The sequence below is a fragment of the Fundulus heteroclitus genome, chromosome 23 (genome assembly GCF_011125445.2).
Source record: "Fundulus heteroclitus isolate FHET01 chromosome 23, MU-UCD_Fhet_4.1, whole genome shotgun sequence".
NCBI lineage: Eukaryota > Metazoa > Chordata > Actinopteri > Cyprinodontiformes > Fundulidae > Fundulus > Fundulus heteroclitus.
Window position 1 is genome coordinate 15,479,610 of NC_046383.1, and position 23,209 is coordinate 15,502,818.

A 23,209-nucleotide genomic window follows, 5' to 3' on the forward strand; every position below is an offset into this window, starting at 1 on the left:
ATTAGAGAGGCTAATGTTGTGTTCCAGTGCATCCAGTGGGAACCACCAAGACAGACGTGTGTTTAACGTCACTTTCAATAGACATTTGTTACATTAACTATACCAGGAGCAGCTGGAGGTGATAGCAGTTAGCATTAGCAGGTAGATTTAGCAGTTAGCCGTAGCAGTTAGCATTAGCAGGTAGCTTTAGCAGCTAGCATTGGGAAGACTTTAAAATCCTTCTGTTAGTCTATAAATCCCTGAATTAGCACCTAAATCCATCACAGACTTGTTATCAGGGCATCAACCCTCCAGACCACTCAGGTCTTCTGGCTGCAGCCTGCTCTGCAGAACCAGAACCAGAACCAGACATGGAGAAGCAGCATTTAGTTCCTATGCTCCACTGATCTGGAACAAACTCCCAGAAAACTGGAAAAGTGCTGAAAGAGTTCATTTAAATCAAGATTAAAAACACATTTGTTTAGGATGTCTTTAAATATTAATATTCAATTCAAACAGTATTTCACTGAAACTTCTATCAGATAAATGTTCGATTTAGCACCACATGGAAGCAAACGATGCCCAACGTCTTCATGATGAAGGCCACCAGGGGGCACTAGAGCACATATTAACTTTTATTTTGAAAAGATGAGACGTTTTAGGGCAAATCACAGAAAAAAACTAAGTTTTTTGTCCCCTGTCTCACCACATGAGGCCCTAAGACTCCAGCTTCGTTCTGGCAGCTTCTTAATTATTTATCTGGGTTGAAGGGCCTTAAAACGCAATGAAAACCACAAGGAGGTGAACCTGTGGAGCTGGAGCTGATGTTGCACCTGAGCCGCGGTACAAAGCTGATAAAATCAATCACTCCATGACTGTAAACCTAAAACCCCAGCAGACATGGAGACCTGTGCAGGTGTGACATCAGCAGAACACTTTGAGACGGCAGCCAATCACATTTCAGACACTCGTTAGAAAAGAAACATTTATTTTCCATCACAAAACAAAATACAAAGTCAAGTCTACGTTCTCCTCTTCACGGTGACGTCACTTCCTGGTATGCAGGCAGCTGATTGGCTGTTCTAGGAGGTCATCATACGGGGGGCGATGCTCATGGACATCAGTTCCTGGAACAGCAGCTTGCAGGCGTACGGCATCCGGACCAGAGAGATCTGACCAAAGCAAAGAGCGATCAGCGTGAGAACCTCGGCGGACGCCGCCGGCGGCCCGCGGCGCGCTCTGCTCACCTGCGTCTTGTTGCGGCAGCCCCGGCACTCGTACGTGTGCGTCCTGGTGTTGGCGATGGCCATCAGTCCACACAGGTTGCAGACGTGGACCTGGTACGGGTCGGACGCCTCGAACAGACGCTCTCTGAGGAACTGAGCCGCTCCGTGAGCGATCTGACAGTCCCGCTCCATCTCGCCGAAACGCAGCCCGCCATCGCTGAGGAGCAGATGAGCAGATGAGCCGTCAGAGGAACTCACAGTCTCACCTGGAGCCACGCGGCCGCGTCACTCACCGAGAACGGCCCTCCATCGGCTGCCGGTTGAGGATCTGAACGGGCCCCCGGGCCCTGGAGTGGATCTTGTCGTCCACCATGTGCTTCAGCCGCTGATAATACGTGGGTCCGATAAAGATCTGAGACGTCAGTTTCCTCCCAGTGAAGCCGTTGTACAGAACCTGCCCACAGACCAACAACCGGGTCAGAACCTCTGATATATCACCCATCAGGGAACAGTCAATACTCCCAACTTCAGTCTGATAGGTACGGCAGGCCGTTTAACATAAAACTGGCTTCACCTCACTTACATTCCAGATATCTTAAATAGATTTTTGACTAGACGTAATAGTTAATTAACTATTAAATTTTCACCGGGTAAAATACCAGATATCTCTAATTGCATTCTGATTAGTCTAAATGACGTCAGTTTTACCGTTAGTTTATATGGGGGCTCCAGTTTAAGATATCTTCAATACATTTATTACTATCTGATGTGTATATTTCAGATATCAACAATTCAATTATGACTCTGTTGAGATCTCGGTTTTTGTTCTGACTAGTCATAATTCCACTAAAAGATATCTCAAATTACCTTGTTATTTTTGCTCTCTCTCTCTTTTCTTCATAGAAGGTACACCTGGTCTGGTGTTCTGTTAGCTGTGACATCATCAGGGGAGGCAGATCATCCTCTATTACCATCTAACATAGAAAGTACTCCTGGGTCAATGTGAGCTTCTGTGCTTTCTGTGTCTCTGCTCTGTCTTCTCTAACATAGAAAGTACTCCTGGGTCAATGTGAGCTTCTGAGCTTTCTGTGTCTCTGCTCTGTCTTCTCTAACATAGAAAGTACTCCTGGGTCAATGTGAGCTTCTGTGCTTTCTGTGTCTCTGCTCTGTCTTCTCTAACATAGAAAGTACTCCTGGGTCAATGTGAGCTTCTGAGCTTTCTGGGTCTCTGCTCTGTCTTCTCTAACATAGAAAGTACTCCTGGGTCAATGTGAGCTTCTGAGCTTTCTGTGTCTCTGCTCTGTCTTCTCTACCATAGAAAGTACTCCTGGGTCAATGTGAGCTTCTGAGCTTTCTGTGTCTCTGCTCTGTCTTCTCTAACATAGAAAGTACTCCTGGGTCAATGTGAGCTTCTGAGCTTTCTGTGTCTCTGCTCTGTCTTCTCTAACATAGAAAGTACTCCTGGGTCAATGTGAGCTTCTGAGCTTTCTGTGTCTCTGCTCTGTCTTCTCTAAGCCCCAGTGGATGGAGGCAGATGAGCGTTCACACTGAGCCTGGTTCTGGTTCTGCTGGAGGTTCTCCTCCCTGTTAAAGTGGAGTTTTCCTCTCCACTGTCGCTTCATGCATGCTCAGTATGAGGGATTGCTGCAAAGCCATCAACAATGCAGATGACTGTCCACTGTGGCTCTACGCTCTTTCAGGAGGAGTGAATGCTGCTTGGAGAGACTTGATGCAACCTCTGGTTTCCTTATATAGGACATTTTTGACCAATCTGTATAATATGATTGATTTGACTTTGTAAAGAACCTCGAGACGACATGTTTCATGAATTGGCGCTATATAAATAAAATTTTATTGAAAATTTAATTGAATTATTCAAGATACTATGGATGTATTTTAAGATATCTCAAAGTAAGATGCGACTAGTGCAAATTTATTTAGACATCTTGAAAGCAAATAATGACAATATCTAAAATTGCATTTTTGTCTAGTCCAAATTTCTTTGAAGATATCTCAAAGAGAAATATTTTGATCATCAGACGACATAATTTGAGATATCTCAAAAGGCATTTTGATTCTCCAAAATGTGACTGAAGATATCTTGAGTCGTTCTTCTTACTGGTCAGAATATAAACGAAGATGTCTTAAAGTACCATTCATGATAGTCAAAATATAGATTTTAATAGTCAAAATGTGTTTTTTGATACCTTAAATGTATTTATGGATAGTCAGAAGAAGCCGATTTTATGTTAAAATGGCCTGCCATAGAACGAGTAGGTAAATGTTTGATCCCACAATGCACCAGGCAGGTGGGGCCCTCTGACCTCATTTCCTCTCAGGTGGTAGCCGTACTCAGACAGCAGGTTGGAGACCTTCTGCACGTTGACGGCGTCGTTAAACGGCGTGGCGTCGCCGATCTCACCTTTGTTGGCTGACACCTGAAAACAGCAGAGCAGCCTGTGAGTCAAAACCCAGGGCTCACACCCAAAGTTGTGTTTCCTGACATCCTTGAAGTGCTGCAGGTGAGTTTGGTGGGGGGGTGGGGGTGGGGGTGGGGGGCATCACCTTTCCCTGCAGACACTCGATCAGATGGCCAACTGTCATCCTGGACGGGATGGCGTGGGGGTTGATGATGATGTCAGGTGTGATGCCCTCGCAGGTGAACGGCATGTCCTTTGAGATAAAACAGGTGGATGGTTATGTTTTAAAGATCGTCATACAGGAAGTCGTTTCAAACGATTAATTGCATAATTTGCCCGATCAATCATGATTAATCGCATTGTATGCGCAAACTCCAAGAATGAATTCAAAAGTAGTGTAAAGAGCACTTTTATTTTAATGTTCTGCTGCCATATGAACAAAAGTGTTGTAACATTTGTAGCACTTATCTTATTTTATACTGGATATTTTCAACCCATCTATTGAATTTAGTGCACTAGTTGATCTTTTCTTCATAAGAGAACAGCAAGCACTGCAGCCAAAATATGGCCTTTTTTGACCTGCTGTATATTAGCCAGTCCCTAAGCTTGATGTATCGTGAAACTGTTGACCTTTTGGGTTTTGTGGTTTTTATTTTATTATTGCAATTAAATAATAATAATATTAACAATAATGTTATGTTCAGTGTTTTTTCGCTAATCCACCTCTTATATATTTCAATCCTTATGTAATTTTGTTGTGTGCACCTGCCTGTTGCTTTAATCCTATAAATTTCCCTGTCGTGGGATTAAAAAAAAGATTAGCTAATGTTATCTTATCTTAAATAACACTTTTTAATATATGTACTGGGTTCTTTCAAGGTCTTAATTACATGTTATGTGTGGGCTCCAGTAACATATGATAGATAATATCTACTTTGAAAGTTAACATAAACTGCTGCTGAAGATGACCACTGATCTACCTGGATGTTCCCTGGAGGACTGAAACGCCTCAGTCAGAGACGTCTGTGGGTCTGTCGGGGCAATGACAGAAGTTTCGTCTCCTCTCTCCGTTTCTGGGGCTCGACGTTTTCATGTTTTTTCACGTGCTTAGATAAATTTGTTGTGTTTCCACTGAAATGAACCGGCTTTTTACACTGACTGAAAGCATGTGAGCAACATGCGTTAATGCGCGATAAAATAAATATCGCCGTTAATAGTCTAATGAATTAACGTAAAATTAACGCGTTAACTTGCCCAGCCCTAATTAATATATATATATATATATATATATATATATATATATATATATATATATATAGATTAACTGATAGAGACTGGCAGAACAGAGAGCTGTTGATCGATGTTTTCAGATCACATATATACCTGTGGTCTTCATTATTAACCTTTTAATATCTGGTGTAGACAGTTTAGGAACTGAGTCAAACGCTCTGCTGACTGAGCATGCTCAGACCGGTTCTGACCCGGCCCGTATGAATAAAAAGGTCCAGATGAGACCCGAGAGGCTGAGCTTCAGATGAAAACAGCTCCTCCATGGTGGCAGCTGGCGGTGCGTCAAAGCGGATCACAGATCAAAACGCCGCCATGTTTCCCGCCATGTTGCCTCTGCGGTTCTGATCCGTGAACAGAAGGTTCTGCTGACTGAGCTACTGGTCAGCACCACGCAGAGAACCTGCTCACCTCCTGTCTGTACTGGATCCCACAGGTTCCCTTCTGTCCGTGACGGCTGGCGAACTTGTCTCCGATCTGAGGAATCCGGACCGATCGGACCTGAAAGGACACGAGAAAAAGTGATAACTGATCCTGGTAAACCTGCTGGATCGCCATGATGACCCAATCCCATCAGAACCAGAGGGGCCTGGGTTCTTTGGAAGCTGCTGGATAGTGGAACCAAACTGTGGGATTAGGAGCCGCTGATGTTCTGATCAGACAACAGAATATTTAATCAGAACCTCTAGGAATCGTCCAGATTAGATCGGATCAGACCAGGTAACAGAACCGTTAGAGACAGCAGGATGGACCGGGCCTCACCCTGATCTTGCAGAACTTGTAGCCCTCCTGGTTGAGGGTGACCATGACCTGGTCCACGATGCCGGTCTCGCTGGTCCTCAGGAAGGTGCTGCAGTCCCTCTTGGTGTAGCGCCGGTTGGTGCTGTCCAGCTCGTCCTCGTTCTCCGGCAGAGTCACCGTCTTCCCGATGATCACGTCTTCTCCGGACACGCGCACGCCGGGCGCGATCAGCCCGTCGTCGTCCAGCTTGTCGTAAATGGCGTGCCTCATACCTGTGGACGGGTCGGGGTTCCGTTAAGGCCAGAACTCGCCTTTGGACCGGGACGATGGAGACGGTTCTGAGTGTGGAGCTCACCCTGACACGTCTCCCGGGTCGGCTTCTCAAAGATCTCCTCCTGATCGAACCCCTTCTTGGACTCCTGCTCCTTGTAGGAGCGGTAGAACACGGACCTGGCACAGAAACACGTCTCACAGGGGGAAACCGGGCCGCCGGTCCCAGCGGGGGCGGTTCTGGCGGCGTCTCACCTGAAGAAGCCGCGGTCCACAGCGGAGCGGTTCATGATGACGGAGTCCTCCTGGTTGTAGCCGGTGTAGGAGGCGATGGCCACGATGGAGTTGATTCCTGAGGGGAGCAGAAGAAAACTGCTGAGCGGAACCACAGAACCAGAACCACCAGCAGACACCCCGGGAGGCGCCGGGTTCTCCTGAACAGCTCCTGACTGTCACCTGCTGGCAGCTCGCGGAAGCGCAGGTACTCCATGGAGCGGGTGGTGACCAGCGGCTTCTGGGGGTAGTACAGGACGTGGGCCAGCGTGTCCATCCTGACGTGGAAGTTGGTGATGTAGACGCCCATGGCCTGCTTGCCCATGGCCGACTGGTACGTGTTCCTGGGAGACTGGGCGGGAACCAAAGCGCAGGCAGAACCCATCAGAACCAATCAGAACCCATCAGAACCCATCAGAACCCATCAGAACCGCAGGCAGACGGAGGCTCCTGACCAGAAGCCGGTACCTGGTTGTGGTCGGGGAAGGGGATGATGGACGCGCAGACGCCCAGGATCATGGACGGGTGGATCTCACAGTGGGTGTAGGTGGAGCAGTAGGCCACGCCCTTTTCCTGGAGGTCATCGGGGGTCATGGCGAGCATCACCGTCTCCTCCTCCAGGGTGTCGATGTACTCCACCACGCCGCTCGCCACCAGGTCCTGCCAGCTGGACACCAGAACCATCAGAGTCCAGCGGGCCGGAGAACTGACAGCAACACCTTCCCTGGTCCCAGAGAGGCTACCTGCTGTACCTGACAGGTACCTGACTGGGCTCACCTGTACCTGACCTTTACCTGACTGGGCTCACCTGTACCTGACAGGTACCTGACTGGGCTCACCTGTACCTGACTGGGCTCACCTGTACATGACTGGGCTCACCTGTACATGACTGGGCTCACCTGTACCTGACCTTTACCTGACTGGGCTCACCTGTACCACACTGGGCTCACCTGTACCTGACCTTTACCTGACTGGGCTCACCTGTACCTGACCTTTACCTGACTGGGCTCACCTGTACCTGACTGGGCTCACTTGTACCACACTGGGCTCACCTGTACCTGACTGGGCTCACCTGTACCTGACAGGTACCTGACTGGGCTCACCTGTACCTGACTGGGCTCACTTGTACCACACTGGGCTCACCTGTACCTGACTGGGCTCACCTGTACCTGACAGGTACCTGACTGGGCTCACCTGTACCTGACTGGGCTCACTTGTACCACACTGGGCTCACCTGTACCTGACTGGGCTCACCTGTACCTGACAGGTACCTGACTGGGCTCACCTGTACCTGACTGGGCTCACCTGTACCTGACAGGTACCTGACTGGGCTCACCTGTACCTGACTGGGCTCACCTGTACCACACTGGGCTCACCTTTACCTGACTGGGCTCACCTGTACCTGACAGGTACCTGACTGGGCTCACCTGTACCTGACTGGGCTCACCTGTACCACACTGGGCTCACCTGTACCACACTGGGCTCACCTGTACCACACTGGGCTCACCTGTACCACACTGGGCTCACCTGTACCACACTGGGCTCACCTGTACCTGACCTTTACCTGACTGGGCTCACCTGTACCTGACCTTTACCTGACTGGGCTCACCTGTACCTGACCTTTACCTGACTGGGCTCACCTGTACCTGACCTGTACCGGACTGGGCTCACCTGTAGTTGTTGTACTCGCGCTCCTTCAGCTGCTCGATGTGGCGTCTCTTCAGCAGGAGCTTCTGCTTCTCCACGATCAGCAGCGGCCTGCAGATCCTCCCGGCGTCCGTGTAGATCCTGATCTCACGCTCTCGGATGTCTCGGATCATCGACACCTGGACCAATCAGAGCCGACAGGAGCGTCAGTGACCCGCCGCCGCCGGAGGAGCCGCCATGTTTGCTCCGGACGGCGAGGACGGCGCGGCTCGCCTCGGACACGATGATGTCCATCTGCCTGCGCAGCTTCCTCAGCGTGTTCATCAGCTGCTCCGGGTCTTTGTGGATCCCCACCCAGCAGCCGTTCACGAAGATCTTGGTGGCGCTGGAACGAGAAAAGCAGACGATGAATGGCGACTCGGACCCGGAACCGCAGGTTTCCCCGTGACGGCGAGGCGACGGACTCAGCGATGGCGGCGGGAGAGATCTCCTCCAGGTTCTCCATGCTCCACTCCTCCAGGAACTCCAGGATGGGGGACGGCTGGGAGCCCACGGAGATGTAGGCCATGAGGGCCAGGTTCTTCACCAGGCCCACCGCGTGGCCCTGCAACGCCACAGCAGACAGGTGAGCACCACCCGACAGGTGAGCACCACCCCCCCCCCCGCTCCAGGTGGGCTTTACCTCGGGCGTCTCAGCAGGACACACCATCCCCCACAGCGTGTTGTGCAGCTGGCGAGGTTTGGCCAGCTTGCCGTCTCTGCCGATGGGCGAGTTGACACGGCGCAGGTGAGACAGCGTGGAGGCGAAGGTGAGCCGGTTCAACACCTGCAACACACCGACGACAGGAAGTCACCTGGTGGCCTGGCAGCAGTGTTGTAGTCAAGTCACTATGCCTCGAGTCCGAGTCCAGGTTCGAGTCTCCAGTGTTCAAGTCCAAGTCATTAAAAAAAAAAATCCGAGTCAAGTCCGAGTCGAGTCACTATTGATCAAGTCGAGTCCAAGTTCCGCACTAAAGTAAGCATAGCCTACATGTTTTTAAACTATATTAAAAAAATCCACACTCCACCACATTGCACTAATAATTTAGATATTAAAATCATACACCAAATAATATTCTAATAACATATTAAAATTATAGCCTAATGATATAAAAAAAAAGTCGAGTCTTTTTCTCAATTTCCGAGTCAGAATGATCTGAATGTAGGAGTCCGAGTCCAAGTTCGAGTCATCAGTGCTCAAGTCCAAGTCAAGTCACGAGTCTCTAAATTTAGCTAATGACTCGGACTCGAGTACTACAACACTGCCTGGCAGTCAGCGCGCAGGGAAAAGTGACGGGTGCGGTTCTGACCTGGGACACGCCGGCCCGGGCCTGATGGGCCTTCTTGACGTCGCCCCAGTTGCCCGTGGCCAGCGAGTACTTGAGGCCGTCGGAGATGATGCGCGTCTTGATGGCGAGCTCCAGGTTGAAGTCCTTCCCCCGATCGATGAACTTCTGCGCGTAGATCCGGATCTCCTTCAGGAGGTTCTTGAACATGCTGAGCAAACAGAACCCAGTTACAGGCCGGGTTCTCCTCAGCGGACCCGGTTCTGGTCCGGTCAGACCCGGGTCCGCTGAGGAGAACCTGGCGGGAGGTGCGGCGGCGGCGGCCAGGAGCCCCACCCTCTGAACAGGAAGGCCAGCAGCGGCCCGGCCAGGTCCAGCCTCTTGTTGCCGTAGTGATCCCGGTCGTCCAGCTCCCGCCGCCCCAGCGCCGCCAGCAGCAGCCGGTGCACCATGTACCTGCAACGGCACACGGATCAGAACCGGGCGTGGAGCGCACCTGCGCAGGCGGCGCTCAGGTGAGGACTCACCCTAGGAAGTAGGCCTTCTTGGTCTCGCAGAAGTCGCTGACGCCGACGTGCGGCAGCATCTCCTTCTGCAGCACCTCCTTGGCGTACTTGATCCGCCGCTCCTTGGTCACGCCGGGCTTCGCTCCTCTGGAGCCGATGAAGTTCAGCGCCACGTTCTGCTCCTGGATCACGAACGCCTCGTCCAGGGAGGGCTTCACCTGCGGGCACAGGGGGCGGAGCTTAAACCGCGGCGCGGCAGCAGAACGGCGGGCGGCGGCGGGGGGGGCGGGTCGTACCATCTCCATCATCTCGGGGTCGTCGAAGTCGTAGATGATGTGCTCCAGGATGTCTCTGTCGGACACGAAGCCCAGCGCCCGGAACACGATGATGATGGGCACTTCCTGTCTGATGTACGGCAGCGTGGACACGATCCTCTGCCCGATGGCGCTCTTCTTCACTCCCTGAGGGCGACACGGCGACGGCGGCGGTCAGTCAGCGAGCCGGGCATCAGAACCCGCCTACGGCGCGGCGGGAACCCACCTGTCCTCCGCGGGCCATCATGCTGACCCAGATGGTGCTGGTGGGCCGGGACGAGTTCTCCAGGCAGGACCGACACTCGCCCGTGTAGGCGTACTTGGAGTCCTTCTTGGCGAAGACGTACACCGTGTTGGTGGCCATCTTCTCCTGCGCGATCAGCACCTGCAACCACCAACGGCGAAAGGTTCTGGTGCCGGTCGGGAGAACCGGCGGGCGAGCGGCGGCGGCGGCGCCTCACCTTCTCGGAGCCGTTGATGATGAAGTAGCCGCCGGGGTCCAGCGGACACTCGTTGAGCTCGCACAGGTCGCGGTCGGTCAGGCCGCTCAGCAGGCAGTAGGTGGAGCGAAGCATGATGGGAATCTTACCGATGAAGGTCTTCTGGTGCTGCGTCTGCAGCTGCTCCTCGCCCTCCTTGATGATCGTCTTCGTGATGTCCACGTACAGCGGCGCCGAGTACCTGGGGCGTCACAGGGCGAGACGGGTCAGAACCGGGTCAGAACCGGCGGCCGTGGCGCCGGCTGGGGGCGGGACCTACGTCAGGTTCCTCAGCCGGGCTTCGTTGGGCATCATGGGCGAAGGAGCGCCGTCCCTCTCCCAGTGGGTGGGCTTGGACAGGTAGATCTGCTCGAACTTCAGCAGGTAGCGAGGCTGAAACGCACAAGGTGACGTCACAATGATGTCGCCGTCCGGACCCGACCCAAACCCAACCCAAACCCGGTTCTGGGCCTCGGCTCACCGGTTCTTCCACCTCCCCGGAGGTGTGCTGGGCCTCAGCCTGAAGGTCGATGGGCGGAGCGTCCTCCACGATCCGCTGGACCGACATCTGGATGAACTCATCGAAGGAATCCAGCTGCTGCCGCACCAGACCCTTCTCGTCAAAGTAAGAGCTGAGAGGAAACAGACCTTTCACAATAAGAGCTGAGAGGAAACAGACCTTTCGCAATAAGAGCCGAGAGGAAACAGACCTTTCACAATAAGAGCCGAGAGAAAAACCTTTCACAATAAGAGCTGAGAGAGACACCTTTCACAATAAGAGCCGAGAGGAAACAGACCTTTCACAATAAGAGCTGAGAGAGAAACCTTTCACAATAAGAGCCGAGAGGAAACAGACCTTTCACAATAAGAGCCGAGAGAGAAACCTTTCGCAATAAGAGCCGAGAGAGAAACCTTTCGCAATAAGAGCCGATGGAGAAACCTTTCACAATAAGAGCCGAGAGAGACCTTTCACAATAAGAGCCGAGAGAGACCTTTCACAATAAGAGCTCAGAGAGAGACCTTTCACAATAAGAGCTCAGAGAGAGACCTTTCACAATAAGAGCTCAGAGAGAGACCTTTCACAATAAGAGCCGAGAGAGAAACAGACCTTTCACAATAAGAGCCGAGAGAAACCTTTCACAATGAGAGCTCAGAGAGAAACCTTTCACAATAAGAGCTCAGAGAGAAACCTTTCACAATAAGAGCTCAGAGAGAAACCTTTCTCAATAAGAGCCGAGAGAGAAACCTTTCACAATAAGAGCTCAGAGAGAAACCTTTCACAATAAGAGCTCAGAGAGAAACCTTTCTCAATAAGAGCCGAGAGAGAAACCTTTCACAATAAGAGCTCAGAGAGAAACCTTTCTCAATAAGAGCTCAGAGAGAAACCTTTCAAAGAGCCCAGAAAGAAACCTTTCAAAATAAGAGCCGAGACACCTTTCACAATAAGAGCTCAGAGAGAAACCTTTCAAAATAAGAGCCGAGAGAGAAACCTTTCAAAATAAGAGCCGAGAGAGACACCTTTCACAATAAGAGCTCAGAGAGAAACCTTTCAAAATAAGAGCCGAGAGAGAGACCTTTCACAATAAGAGCTGAGAACAGAAACCTTTCACAATAAGAGCTGAGAACAGAAACATTTAAAATGGAGACTAATAAAGAAGAGAGAATCGTTTCAGAGTCAGGAGAGAAGAGCGATAGCTTTCGAATACATGATTTTAAAAGAATCTTTGCCGGGCTTACCAGAACCACCTTCCACTTCACTTAGTGACCCATGAGTGTCTGAACATTATTAACGACCGAGCACATGACCTCTCAGGTGAACCTACCTGATGACGATCCAGCAGGCTTCCTGCCACAGATCAGGCGTGATTTCATCGTCATCTTCATTGAACTGATTATCTGCAAAGCAAAGGTCCACACATGGATCAGCGACCCAGACCTGCAGCCTGCGATGCATACATGCTAGTAGTTACGGTACCATCTGTCACACTGGCATGTTGTTGAAATGAAAGCTCAGAACGTCTCACTCAGTGAGGGTTTACCAGCACCGCCATTAGTGGACATGAAGTCTCTGAGTCCACCAACAGTTACCTGACATCTCTGCTCAGGTTCAGCTGCAGAACTCAAACATCTCCGCTGACAGAGCAGCTGCAGGACCATCTGGCTAGAGGTTAACTTTATCTCTCTCAGTGGACTGTGGTCCAGTTGGAGGGTGGGCGTTATAAGCTTATTACTTCTGCCAATACACCCTATTTCAGACTTTTTTTTAAATTTATGTTACAAGGACATATATCATTTATTGTATACTTGTATGTCTGAAATAAATTCAAATTCAAAAAATCTAGTCCTCCTGTGTAGGTCTAACAAAACCAGGGGTCTGGTCATTTCAAAACTGGACCCAGCAGCTCTGCATTGGTGTCGCTGAATGTAGCTGGGTTGGCACATCATGCAGCTAGGTTTGAGGGATTGCTGCAAAGTCAACGACTGGATGCCAGCAGCCGTCCACTGTGGCTCCATGCACCCCTAGATAGACCTCTGCTGTTAACTGTGTTGTTAACTGGGGCTTCATATGTTACAGAACTGAAAATGTGGAAAAAGGGTAAGAATTTAAATACGGGGGAGTCGCACACAGAACCAGAAATCCCTCCTTCAAACCCTCAGGATGGATCATTTGCTGAATAGCTTACAGCTAAGAGTGCAGAAATGTGTGTAAAATGTTGTGATGCTGATAAAAAGAAGCAGCTGTGTCTGAGAGACTCCAAACCACGACTGGACAGCAGGTAACTGTTCAGTGGTAGTAGAGCTGAGCCATAAGGTTTAAATATATAACCTCAGGTTTTTACTCCACCGAATCTGATTAATCATTTGTTTCACAAAAAGAAATAATTTTTTAAAAACTTGCCTTTTTTAACAAATAAAGTGCCCTGCCTTACGGTAGAACCGGTTTGCTATTTACAGACATTCTCCTAAGCATGCCTGTTATCCAGGTCCTAACCGTAGATTCAGCATCGCTGCTGTTCATGGAAGCCCATTGAATTCATCAGCAAAATTAAATCAAGACTTTCCACAAATTTAATGTTAATAAATTGTAAATTTGAATGAATCGATTAAATTGACTAATCGCTCAGCCATACATCATAATTTAAACCAGTGGTTCCCAGAGCCGGACCCCCTGCAGTGAAATGTGTCCCCTGCATCTGACCCATGGCTCCGGGACTGCTGGGCTGCCCCTGGGGGGCATTCTGGGGCTAAAGGCCTTGCTCAAGGACCCAGCGGCAGTCTGATGGACTCAAACCTTCCAGGTGTGGGGTAAGCCCCCCTTTAGAAACCAACCCACACCAAAGCCAACATAGAAAATGCAGTTTATGACATAAAGCCCTGACTTGCTTTCAGCATCTTTCAGTAGCGGTTGCTGGTTCTAATCCTGATTCTAGAGCTGTCTAACAAGGTCCGTGCCGTCATTTCACCGTCAGGCTCACAGGTCTGTCGGTTTGGACTTAGAATCGGAACCACCGGTCCTCAGCAGTGAGTTTAAAGCAGAGGAACATCTCTGCCGACAGCTGCGTGGTTCTGTTCTGCACACTCAGTTCACACCAAAGTTCGCGTCGCTTTCAGCAGATGTTCTAGCAGGACCCAGATGTTCTAGCAGGACCCAGATGTTCTAGCAGGACCCAGATGTTCTAGCAGGACCCAGACGACCATGAGGCGTCGGTATGGTTCTGGTAACCCGAACCGTACCGACCCGCTCCCCTCTGCCAGCTCCTCGTTTAGCTTTAGCCGCTGTTAGCTTCTGTCGTTCAAACTGAGACTTTAAAGCCCGCAGATCAGAGAGAGCGCGAGTGTTCCGCACACACACTGAGCATGCGCGAGTGATCGGCGGTATCGGTCCGGATTTCAGGTGTTAGTGACCGTTTACCGATCAGCCCGTTTGTTCCGAGCAGTGATGCTAACACTAGCTAGCATTCAGTTAGCAGCTCAGCAGTGAGCTCTGTGATCACTTCCGGTCTCTGTGCTCCTCAGCTCACCTTCGTCCTGGTCGTACATGTTTCAGCTCCAGCCCAGTTAAAACCGCCGAAACTGGAACTCAAGAACCGAACCTGGAACTCTGACCCAAACGACGCTACAAGCACGTCGCTGGCGGCTTCTTCTTCTTCGTCTTTTGTTTTTTCTTCTTCTGTTGCTGCTGCTGCCCGACCAGACGTATTTCCGCCACCTTTTCTGTGGCGCCACCTGCTGACGGGACGGGGGAATGCACGAAGAGCTGTTTTCATTTAACCTTTCGGTATCTACCCCAGTAAATTAATCTGAGTACTGATATTCTGTTCACTGCAGGAACCATTTCCGTTTTATTAAGGATAAATGAGAGTTGGTGCCCTAGTGGGTAGAAAGCTGGGCTTTTGCTTCGTGTGGAGGCCCCAAAGGTCAGTGGTTCAAAACTGCGTCTGCCCCTGAGCCAGACCCCCGACCACAGACCACAGATTGCTCCCTGTATGCCACTCAGTGTGGCAGCACACTGCTCGCTAAGGGACGGGTTAAACCCAGACACATTTCCCCTCTGCGGGACTATAAAGGGATTATTTAAATGTTTTATTTCATCAGCAGCAAACAGGCTTAAATCCGAGGAGCCAGTTTGCTGTTGACCAGAATAACTCAGAATTTGCACAGGCTTTGTTTCATCAACTCAAAATTTACATTTATTTATTTAAGTGCTCATTCAATACTACTACTACTACTACTGCTGCTACTGATAATAATAATAATACGTTTCATCCACTCAATACTATAAATTTTGACCTTAGGAGAGAGAAAAAAATCATATCAGCAAAAGGTAGCGGTTTAATTTTGTTTAAGTTTGTTAAACATTAAACTTTAAATTTATACAATGAGCCACTGTCTGAATTAATGGCCCTTTCATGTGTATTAATATCCTGACCACTCACTGTTTCTTGTACATGGATTTTTCATGTGGATGTTAGAGATTCTAAAAGAATCAGAATAATCTTTATTGCCAGGCGGTATTTTTACACATATGAGGAATTTGCATTGATGATAAGATAAGAAGGAATCAATCGAGAGCCTAAAGAAACTGTTAAATCTATTATTGTCTCATAATCAGGTATTTGTTTCCTCCAACAGAAACCTGCTGGATTGATCAGTTCTTGTGTTTCTGCTTAGCTTTAATTTAGTTTTAATCGTCATGCTGACTTCTCCAACCTCTGCGATGGTACCAATCCCATCAGTCTCTGTGATTTTAATTCTAATTTTTCTCTGTATTTCTGACCAATTCTTGTACATGCTTTGTACTGTGATATTTTCCACATTGTCTTGTTAAATATCACAACTTGCTGCTGAGAGTGTTATTTCCATCATCTGTGAGCGCGTATACGACTAAGCTGACAATAATCATTGTTCAATCTTGATAAAATTCACTGCTATTTGAGTTCAACCTTTTTTTTATCTCTAATTTGTGAGGAACAGTGCATGTTAATCAGGATCAGCCCCTTATGTAGATGTGCCAGGTTTAACCATTGAGGCTCATTTAAATTAAATTACTTTGCAGTGTCATGTGATTCTGAACAGCTGATTCTAATTTTTATACTCATATCTGCATATTCTAATCTTTTATTGTTACTGTTGCCTGTTTGCGTCCATTTTGTCAGATATCAGTATTTATGCAACAGATTATCATCATATTCATGTAAAACTTTAACATCACTGACATTTTTTTCTTTTTTAAGCAAACCGGCACTTTGTTTCAGAATCAGTTTAATCAGAAGTTGCTTCATACAACAAAGAATTTGAGTTCTGTTCTTCTTTTTAGACATTTTAGGAGATTTTAAGCATAATATGCAAGAAAGGTAAATATAAATATTTTTCTTGTATGTATAAATATATATATTTTCAACAAAAGAGGACTGAATTGCTGCTAATAAGCATGCTACTGGTCTGGTTCTTCTGGTCGTCTTCATCAGGGAGACAGCCTGGGGGAGAAGGCGGGGTCCTTGTCAGCCTGACCTCAGTAAATCGTCTCAAGGCGTTTGTACTGAAACAGTAATTTCCCTCAGGGATTATTAAAGTATATCTGATTCTGATTCTGATTCTGAAACTGACTCTGTTGAAGCTGGTTTTAGAAAACAGCGTCTGTAGCGCCGCCTTGAAGGTAAGAGTCTGATAATTTGTGTGCAGGATGTGTGGGGTCTGCAGAGATGTCAGCTGCAACATAATCAATGCATCTTAGACTAAAACATTGCATCACTAAACCAATAATAACATTACTGTTTCAAACTATGTTATTCACTCAGACACATCGCTCCCCTCAGAGAGCAGGTTGCTTGAAACTGAAAGTGAAATTGATGGATTAAACTTGCTGCTTGATTAGTTAAGCTAATTGTCTACTTGGGAGCACTCAGAGAAATTACATTTAATTCCAGGATCGTGACAGTAGCAGAACCCAGGCTCCACATCTCTGATCCTGGTTATACGTGCATCATTCAGAACGGCAGCACATCTGTGAGTCTTCTTCTTGTCACTCCAAAATCAGAATCTGGATCTCCGAATGCAGATCTTGAACAGAAACAAAACAGTTTTGTCTTAATTCTAAAATATTAAAACAAAATGGAAGCAGTGACAGAGCTTTGCCAGTACACCGGCTTCCATCTGACAGGTTATAACCTGCATACAGAAGATGGAGGAACACCGCAACCCTGAGGTACGCCGCACCTTTTCAGTAACATTGCACTGCAACCACACCGTTCTCAGTTATCCAAATTATTATTTTGCAATTTTACCGTATTTTTAAAACAGTCAACTAAAAAGTTGACTGTTTTAAAAAGTATCTTAAGTCTGTAAAAACATATTGTCAGGTCTAAACACCTAGAACATCATACAAACAGGGAAAGAAAGACACAAAGGCAATTAGTTTGGTTTGGTTCTCAAGGAGAGTAGGAAGAAGACCGCACAGTTACAATCTCCTGCCCACTCTGTCGCTCTCAACGTTCTCCTCGATTTTATTAAGAAAGGGGCGTGTCCCTAGTTACAATGACTGAGGCTGTACTGAGGGGTGGGGAACAGATAGTTTACAGCCTCAGTTGTCCACAAAGATACACAGCTGAGTAATCACGTTCAGTCAGCACATAATCTTGTAGCTGAGTCTTCTTGTTTCAGGAAGGGACAAACAGAGTGTCTTCTGTTTCATCACAGGGGACATGATTAATCTATCATGTGAGTAATATGATTATATCAGAAGCTTACATTACTACATCATAACAAGATAAATCGATTAATGAAGTATAAACATTAATCTCAACATTCCCCCCTGTTTATGGTGTATAATGTCAGATGAAAAATACTATTACAATTGTCACTAAACAGCCACTTCATCGACGATTTCCGGCTGCTAGATGATGGAGTAACAGCAACATTACCACGTACACTGGAGGGGTTGTGAGTTCACACATGGTCGACAAATAACATTTTCTGTTACAATTGTCTTCTTCTTCCTGGTCATCTGCATGGTCACTGGGAGCAAAAAGAGGATACTGTTCCTGCGGAGGAGCTATTGCAGTAGTTATTAACTGCTGCGTTAAACCTCGAAGAAATGGGATGCACCAGCACCCACAAAGGGTCAAGATGGCGGCAAACACAGCTGTGGACACAAGCACTGGTGAAATAAGGGTGCGGTATTCTCCAAAACCATCCAACCATGAGTCCCACATGGACGTGTCCACGCCGGAATGCTCCTTCATTTTACCATTCAGTGACCGTAGGCCTTCCAGGGCGACAGTGAGACTGCCGTCTGAGGCTGTGTTGTTTGGAATAAGAGTACAACGTCGCTCACCAAAAATTGCACAGATTCCTCCTTTTTCTGCCAGTAACATGTCTAGAGCAATTCTATTGTGAAAAGCCATGAGTGAAGTCGCAGCCAGTTGTCCATGTACTGCTTCAAAAACACTCTGTGTCCAATTTCCTAGTGGTTGCACATTGTAATGAATGTGATTTCCATATTCTTGTAGATAGAACACCACCAGCAAGATGCTGATTCAATGCCGATTCAAGAACAAAAAGTTTTGTTCTTGTGCTGTAGCCAAAGGGTAAATTTTGTCCAATGTGAACAGTTGGTAGTTGGAACAGTTTTGTTCATTACCTCTAGTAAACATTCAGCATCCATTACTGCTGGATCTATGTATTGACCGGAGGATTCAGGTTTTCCTGGCAGTGGAAACACCGTTCTCAGTTATCCAAATTATTATTTTGCAATTTTACCGTATTTTTAAAACAGTCAACTAAAAAGTTGACTGTTTTAAAAAGTATCTTAAGTCTGTAAAAACATATCAAATGTTTTCTTCTTTAGTTTAGCCTGGATTATTTCCAGAAATAGATAGTGTTGTGTCTGTTGCACATATTTGTTGCTGTATAAAACCTCACAAAGACAAAGATCCTTCATGTTTTTGAATCTTTCTGGCATGTTTCTGACCTGGTTCCAGCCAGACTTGTCTTTCTGTCACTCCTCATCAATCTTCTCACATTTTTGCACTCGCTCAGCAACATTTCACCGCAGACAGAATGTTGATCCACAGATTAAGTCCCGTATAAAAGAGCGCAGCAGCCGTCACAACAACAGAGGCTCACGTTGTTTCACACAACAACACTGCACTCGTAAAAGGCAGAAAGCGCCGGACCTGTGCTCAGATAAACCAGCAGCTTAGCAGACGACACGGTTGCTCACTTCAGGATAAACTTTCATCCAAGATGTTTCTGAAGACTCTTGTGCTCATCTTTCTGGCACTTTTCTTCTGCGCAGGTAAAATCATATCGTCTGAATCGTTTAAGATGTTCTATTTGCTAAAATGAAGTGATTTTAATCAAAAAGCTGTATTTAGCAAACAAGGTGCATATAATGTGGGTGTAAAGCCATCAAATGTGTTTTTCAGGTGCTGAGGACAGATATAGACCCTGGAGGGTAAGAGACAAAAACCTTTCAGAGATTAAATCCTTTTATAAATAAGAGGAAGAAATGTGAAACAGTTTCATTGTTGGAGCGAGATGTTTCCATCTCCATGCGAAGCGTTCTGCAGGTTTCCTCCATCCTGTCGCTGCATCACAATAAAACCCGATGTTTGGATCCACCGTATGAAAAGGACATTAGATCAGACTAAACTTTACCAAAACCATTTCTCTTTGCTAAATGTCAGAATATGGAAAGATATTTTTCTTACGTTTATTTCATTGCATTCTTGAAATTCTGAAGTTTTTCTCCTGAGCATTTGGTAGAGCCGGTCTTTAACCTGTCTGATTTGGGTCAAACGTTCTGGGTTTCTTTCATAACATTTTCACAACAGTTTAGAGGAATTTGGGCCAACGCCTCCTGACTGAACCGGCAGAACTGGGTCCAGTTTCTAGGCCTCCTGGCTCACACACACCTTTTCAGCTCCACCCAAACATCTTCTCTGGGACAGTTAGCCCCAAGCTTCAGCGTCCTGCCTGAGGTCATGAGATGCTCTCATTGTTCCTCTTGGTGCCGTTTATCTGGGTCAAACATGGTGCACAGCGTGATGCTGCCTCCTCCGTGCGTCACTGTTGGGATGATGTTCTCAGACTTCAAGCTGCCTCCTTTTTTCTCCAAATCTAACCATGGTCATTACATCCAAACACCTTTAGATTCATCAGACCAGAGGATATAGCTCTAAAATAAACTCTTTGACGCTGAGGGGTTTGAAAACTTTAATCTGGTTGATGGAGTGATGGCTTCTTCTTCTCTGAGTGGCCTTTCAGCCCAAGCTGATGAGGATAATGCGTCTACCAGCTTCAGCGGCATCTCCACAAACTCTTCAGCTTTTGTTCTGGGGTTGAGTCGCAGCAGAACCCGTCTCCTTCCTGAATGCGACGATGGCTGCAAGCCTCCATGATGTTCATAGCGCCACATAATCTCTGAACGGGTGAAACCTTCCAGCAGCCGCTACGAAGAAAAACAACCACAACAAACAGGCTTTAACTACAAGGTTGGCTTCCTAAACCTGTGAGAGAGATGTCAGCACATTTAAAAGAACAGATTCATCTTCTGGCACTCTGAGTGTGACCTTGGCCCCACACGGGCCTCCAGGATCATAAACCCTAATCCTGTAGTTCTAACACTGTGTCCATAGTTTGGCTGCTGGTGCGTAATGTTAAAGGATGTTACTGTGATGTTGATGTCAGCTTGTTAACGTGTGACTGCTCTGCCCTGCAGCCCAACTGTAAGGGGATGAGCCCCACTGATGCTTGTCCTCTGAGATTTACTCTCCGTTGTGCGGCAGCGACGGCGTCACTTACCCCAACGAGTGCGCGCTGTGCATCTACCGACTGTGAGTACGACGCCTCATGACACAGAAACAGCGTCTTTACTTTCCTGTTCTGTGCAAACGTAAAGGCTCTATGGCAGGGGTGTCAAACTCATTTTGGTTGAGGGGCCGCATTCAGCTTAATCTGATCTCAAGAGGGCCACACGAGTAAACTCATTGCAAGATTATATAGAACTAATAAATGTGGACTTGTTGTTGATTTTTATATTAAGTTAATTTCACTTTTACACAATATATTATGAATAACCTCAGCGTTTTTAAGAAAAGTATGTGCAATTTCAACAATACTTTTACTCAGTTAAACATTTACTTGTGCATTATGCATAAGAACTGATCACAGTGATTATACAATGTTGAAAAACATTTATTCAAATTTTTTGGAACTTAAAAACACTGTTCTGCATGACAAAATACATCAAACACATAAAAATTAAGAAATTATTTAAATTTTTCCACACCTGAAGCTTAATCTGCTGATTAAAACACAGCGCCCCTCGTGGACAATATAGGAACTGCATATTTTCAATTAAACGAAGTACATGTTTTTTTCAATAATTGTTTTATCATTCTCTTCCTTTTATCTTGTCCACTTGTGAAAGTCAAATCTGATGAGCTCTTTGTGGCATCTTATTGCCACATTGCCAGACAGGACACTGGAAAAAAAAAAAAAATATATATATATATATTTTTTTAATAATGATAATGCATTTAGCCACAGGGCCGGACTAAATTGTTCGGCGGGCCAGATCTGGCCCGCGGGCCGTATGTTTGACACCTCTGCTCTATGGAGCCAAGTCACTGGGACACAGAACAGGAGATCCTGAGTGATTTACTGGCTGCTTTTCTTATTCAAATATATGTAGCGCTCCAAATAAGAACTATTTAAGTCACATACGAGATGGAAAACTGACTGATCTTATTCAGACAGGCGTCCAGAGTTTTTCTGCTTTGATTGTTGAGTCCGGTGGGCAGAGCTGGTCTAAAGTCATCTCAAAGAAACGCTGCCGGTATACGAGAACGTTTCAGACATCACTGACTGCATCGCTCCAGTTAAAGAGAAGGTTGTTCCTGGTGAGAAATAATCTCCGTGGTTAGAAGTGAAAAAAGGGAGAGTGGAAAAGCTGAACGCAGGTGGAGAAAGACTAAACTCCAGGTTCACATGACGTCTATAAAGAGAGAACTTCCTGCTACAGCTCTCCACTGGTTTAAATCCTACTTAAAGCACTTTTAGTGTCAGCAGGTAACTTTACATCAGAGACGACAATAATCACATGTGGGGTTCTCCAAGGTTCCATCCTGGGTTCCTCCTGTTCTATATCTACATGCTCCTCTAGCTCAGATAATAAAACATTACCAGCTACCATCACTATGCAGACGACACAATTCCAGGCTGCAGGTGAGTCCTGTTGGACATCAGAGAAGGTTTCAGTCCGTTTTAAATCCAATTTGATCTAAAAAAAAAAAACATCCAGTCCACCAGGAGGCGCTACTGTAAACGTCTCCTTTCATTTTGGGCCTTCCAGACCCCGCACTGGTCCAGAAAACATATTCTGGTTGGTTTGGACTCTGATCCCAGTGATGAGAGGAGGAACCCAGATGTTCAGACAGCCTGGATGATGCTGAGCTCAGAGATCTGATCAGAGGGACAATCTTCAGCTTCCAACAGGAACAAGCTTTAATCAGACTCTGATTGGTTCCTGTGTAAAACATCTGGCTTCAGTACCAGCACACCTGCCTGGTTCCCACCCAGTTCTGCTCAGCGTCTGTTGGAAGAGAGAACTCAGACCTCAGAATCTGCTGGTTGGGTTAGATAACGGAAAATAACAGAAATGTTGAGTAACATTCAGGTTTATGGGCCCAAACATGTTAGTCACCAGTCTGCGCTCCTCCAGGAGGTCCAAAATAGAACAAAAATACATTCAGACATTCACAGAATTTGAGTAGAGACAAAAAATAAACAAAATAAAGATTAAAAAAATATTAAAGCAAAAATGCAACAATTGTAATTTTAATGAATCAGATCTAACAGACAATTAAACCTTTAGAACAACTTAAAACATGACATAAAAATGTTTGTTATTTCTCCTCAGGACGCACAATGTTGACATCTGGATTGTGAGATATGAGGAGTGCTGAAGATGACTTCATCACAACGTTTACTGATGACGCCATCCTGTTGCTTCCTGATGTCATCACCACACATGAATTCCTGCTGAATGTAGCTTTTAGCATGTAGCATTCAAACATGCACACTAGTGAATGCAGCCATATGTGCTCCTATTTGATAAATACTGCATTAGAAACATTGTTATGTTTTCATTTTTCTGTAAACCTTTTTCATTCATCTTTTTCACGAATAAAGACATTCTTTTCTTCTGAGTAATGTTTCATTTTTACATCGTCACTTC

The 23,209-nt window shown here is 46.8% G+C and overlaps 1 protein-coding gene and 2 long non-coding RNA genes across 7 annotated transcripts; 1 reads left to right on the forward strand and 2 right to left on the reverse strand.

Annotated features, from left to right (window-relative positions):
• Window positions 1–946: 946 nt before the first annotated feature.
• On the reverse strand, window positions 947–14,642 carry polr2b (RNA polymerase II subunit B). The gene is made up of 25 exons (XM_036126941.1): window positions 14,490–14,642; window positions 12,291–12,363; window positions 10,949–11,099; window positions 10,748–10,860; window positions 10,450–10,669; window positions 10,215–10,373; window positions 9,971–10,135; window positions 9,696–9,892; window positions 9,505–9,624; window positions 9,193–9,379; window positions 8,526–8,669; window positions 8,308–8,447; window positions 8,117–8,228; window positions 7,868–8,022; window positions 6,665–6,863; window positions 6,380–6,548; window positions 6,179–6,275; window positions 6,009–6,103; window positions 5,675–5,925; window positions 5,324–5,413; window positions 3,771–3,878; window positions 3,530–3,643; window positions 1,499–1,659; window positions 1,227–1,422; window positions 947–1,151 (listed from the first exon to the last, which is right to left on the reverse strand). Exons 1-25 carry the CDS (start codon window positions 14,506–14,508, stop codon window positions 1,062–1,064), a joined length of 3,525 nt encoding a protein of 1,174 aa, XP_035982834.1. The 5' UTR covers window positions 14,509–14,642; the 3' UTR covers window positions 947–1,061.
• On the reverse strand, window positions 6,897–7,861 carry LOC118557287. Of its 5 annotated transcripts, none has more exons than XR_004927771.1 (3): window positions 7,579–7,861; window positions 7,062–7,214; window positions 6,897–6,979 (listed from the first exon to the last, which is right to left on the reverse strand). It is a non-coding gene; the product is annotated as an uncharacterized LOC118557287 (long non-coding RNA). The 5 variants fall into 5 exon arrangements; XR_004927770.1 differs by having other exon boundaries at window positions 6,902–6,984; window positions 7,027–7,214; XR_004927773.1 differs by having other exon boundaries at window positions 6,973–7,041; window positions 7,133–7,214.
• A 4,409-nt stretch (window positions 14,643–19,051) lies between the features above and the next one.
• Window positions 19,052–23,066, forward strand: LOC105922380. The gene is made up of 4 exons (XR_004927768.1): window positions 19,052–19,264; window positions 19,395–19,423; window positions 20,690–20,804; window positions 22,892–23,066. It is a non-coding gene; the product is annotated as an uncharacterized LOC105922380 (long non-coding RNA).
• The last annotated feature ends 143 nt before the right edge of the window (window positions 23,067–23,209 follow it).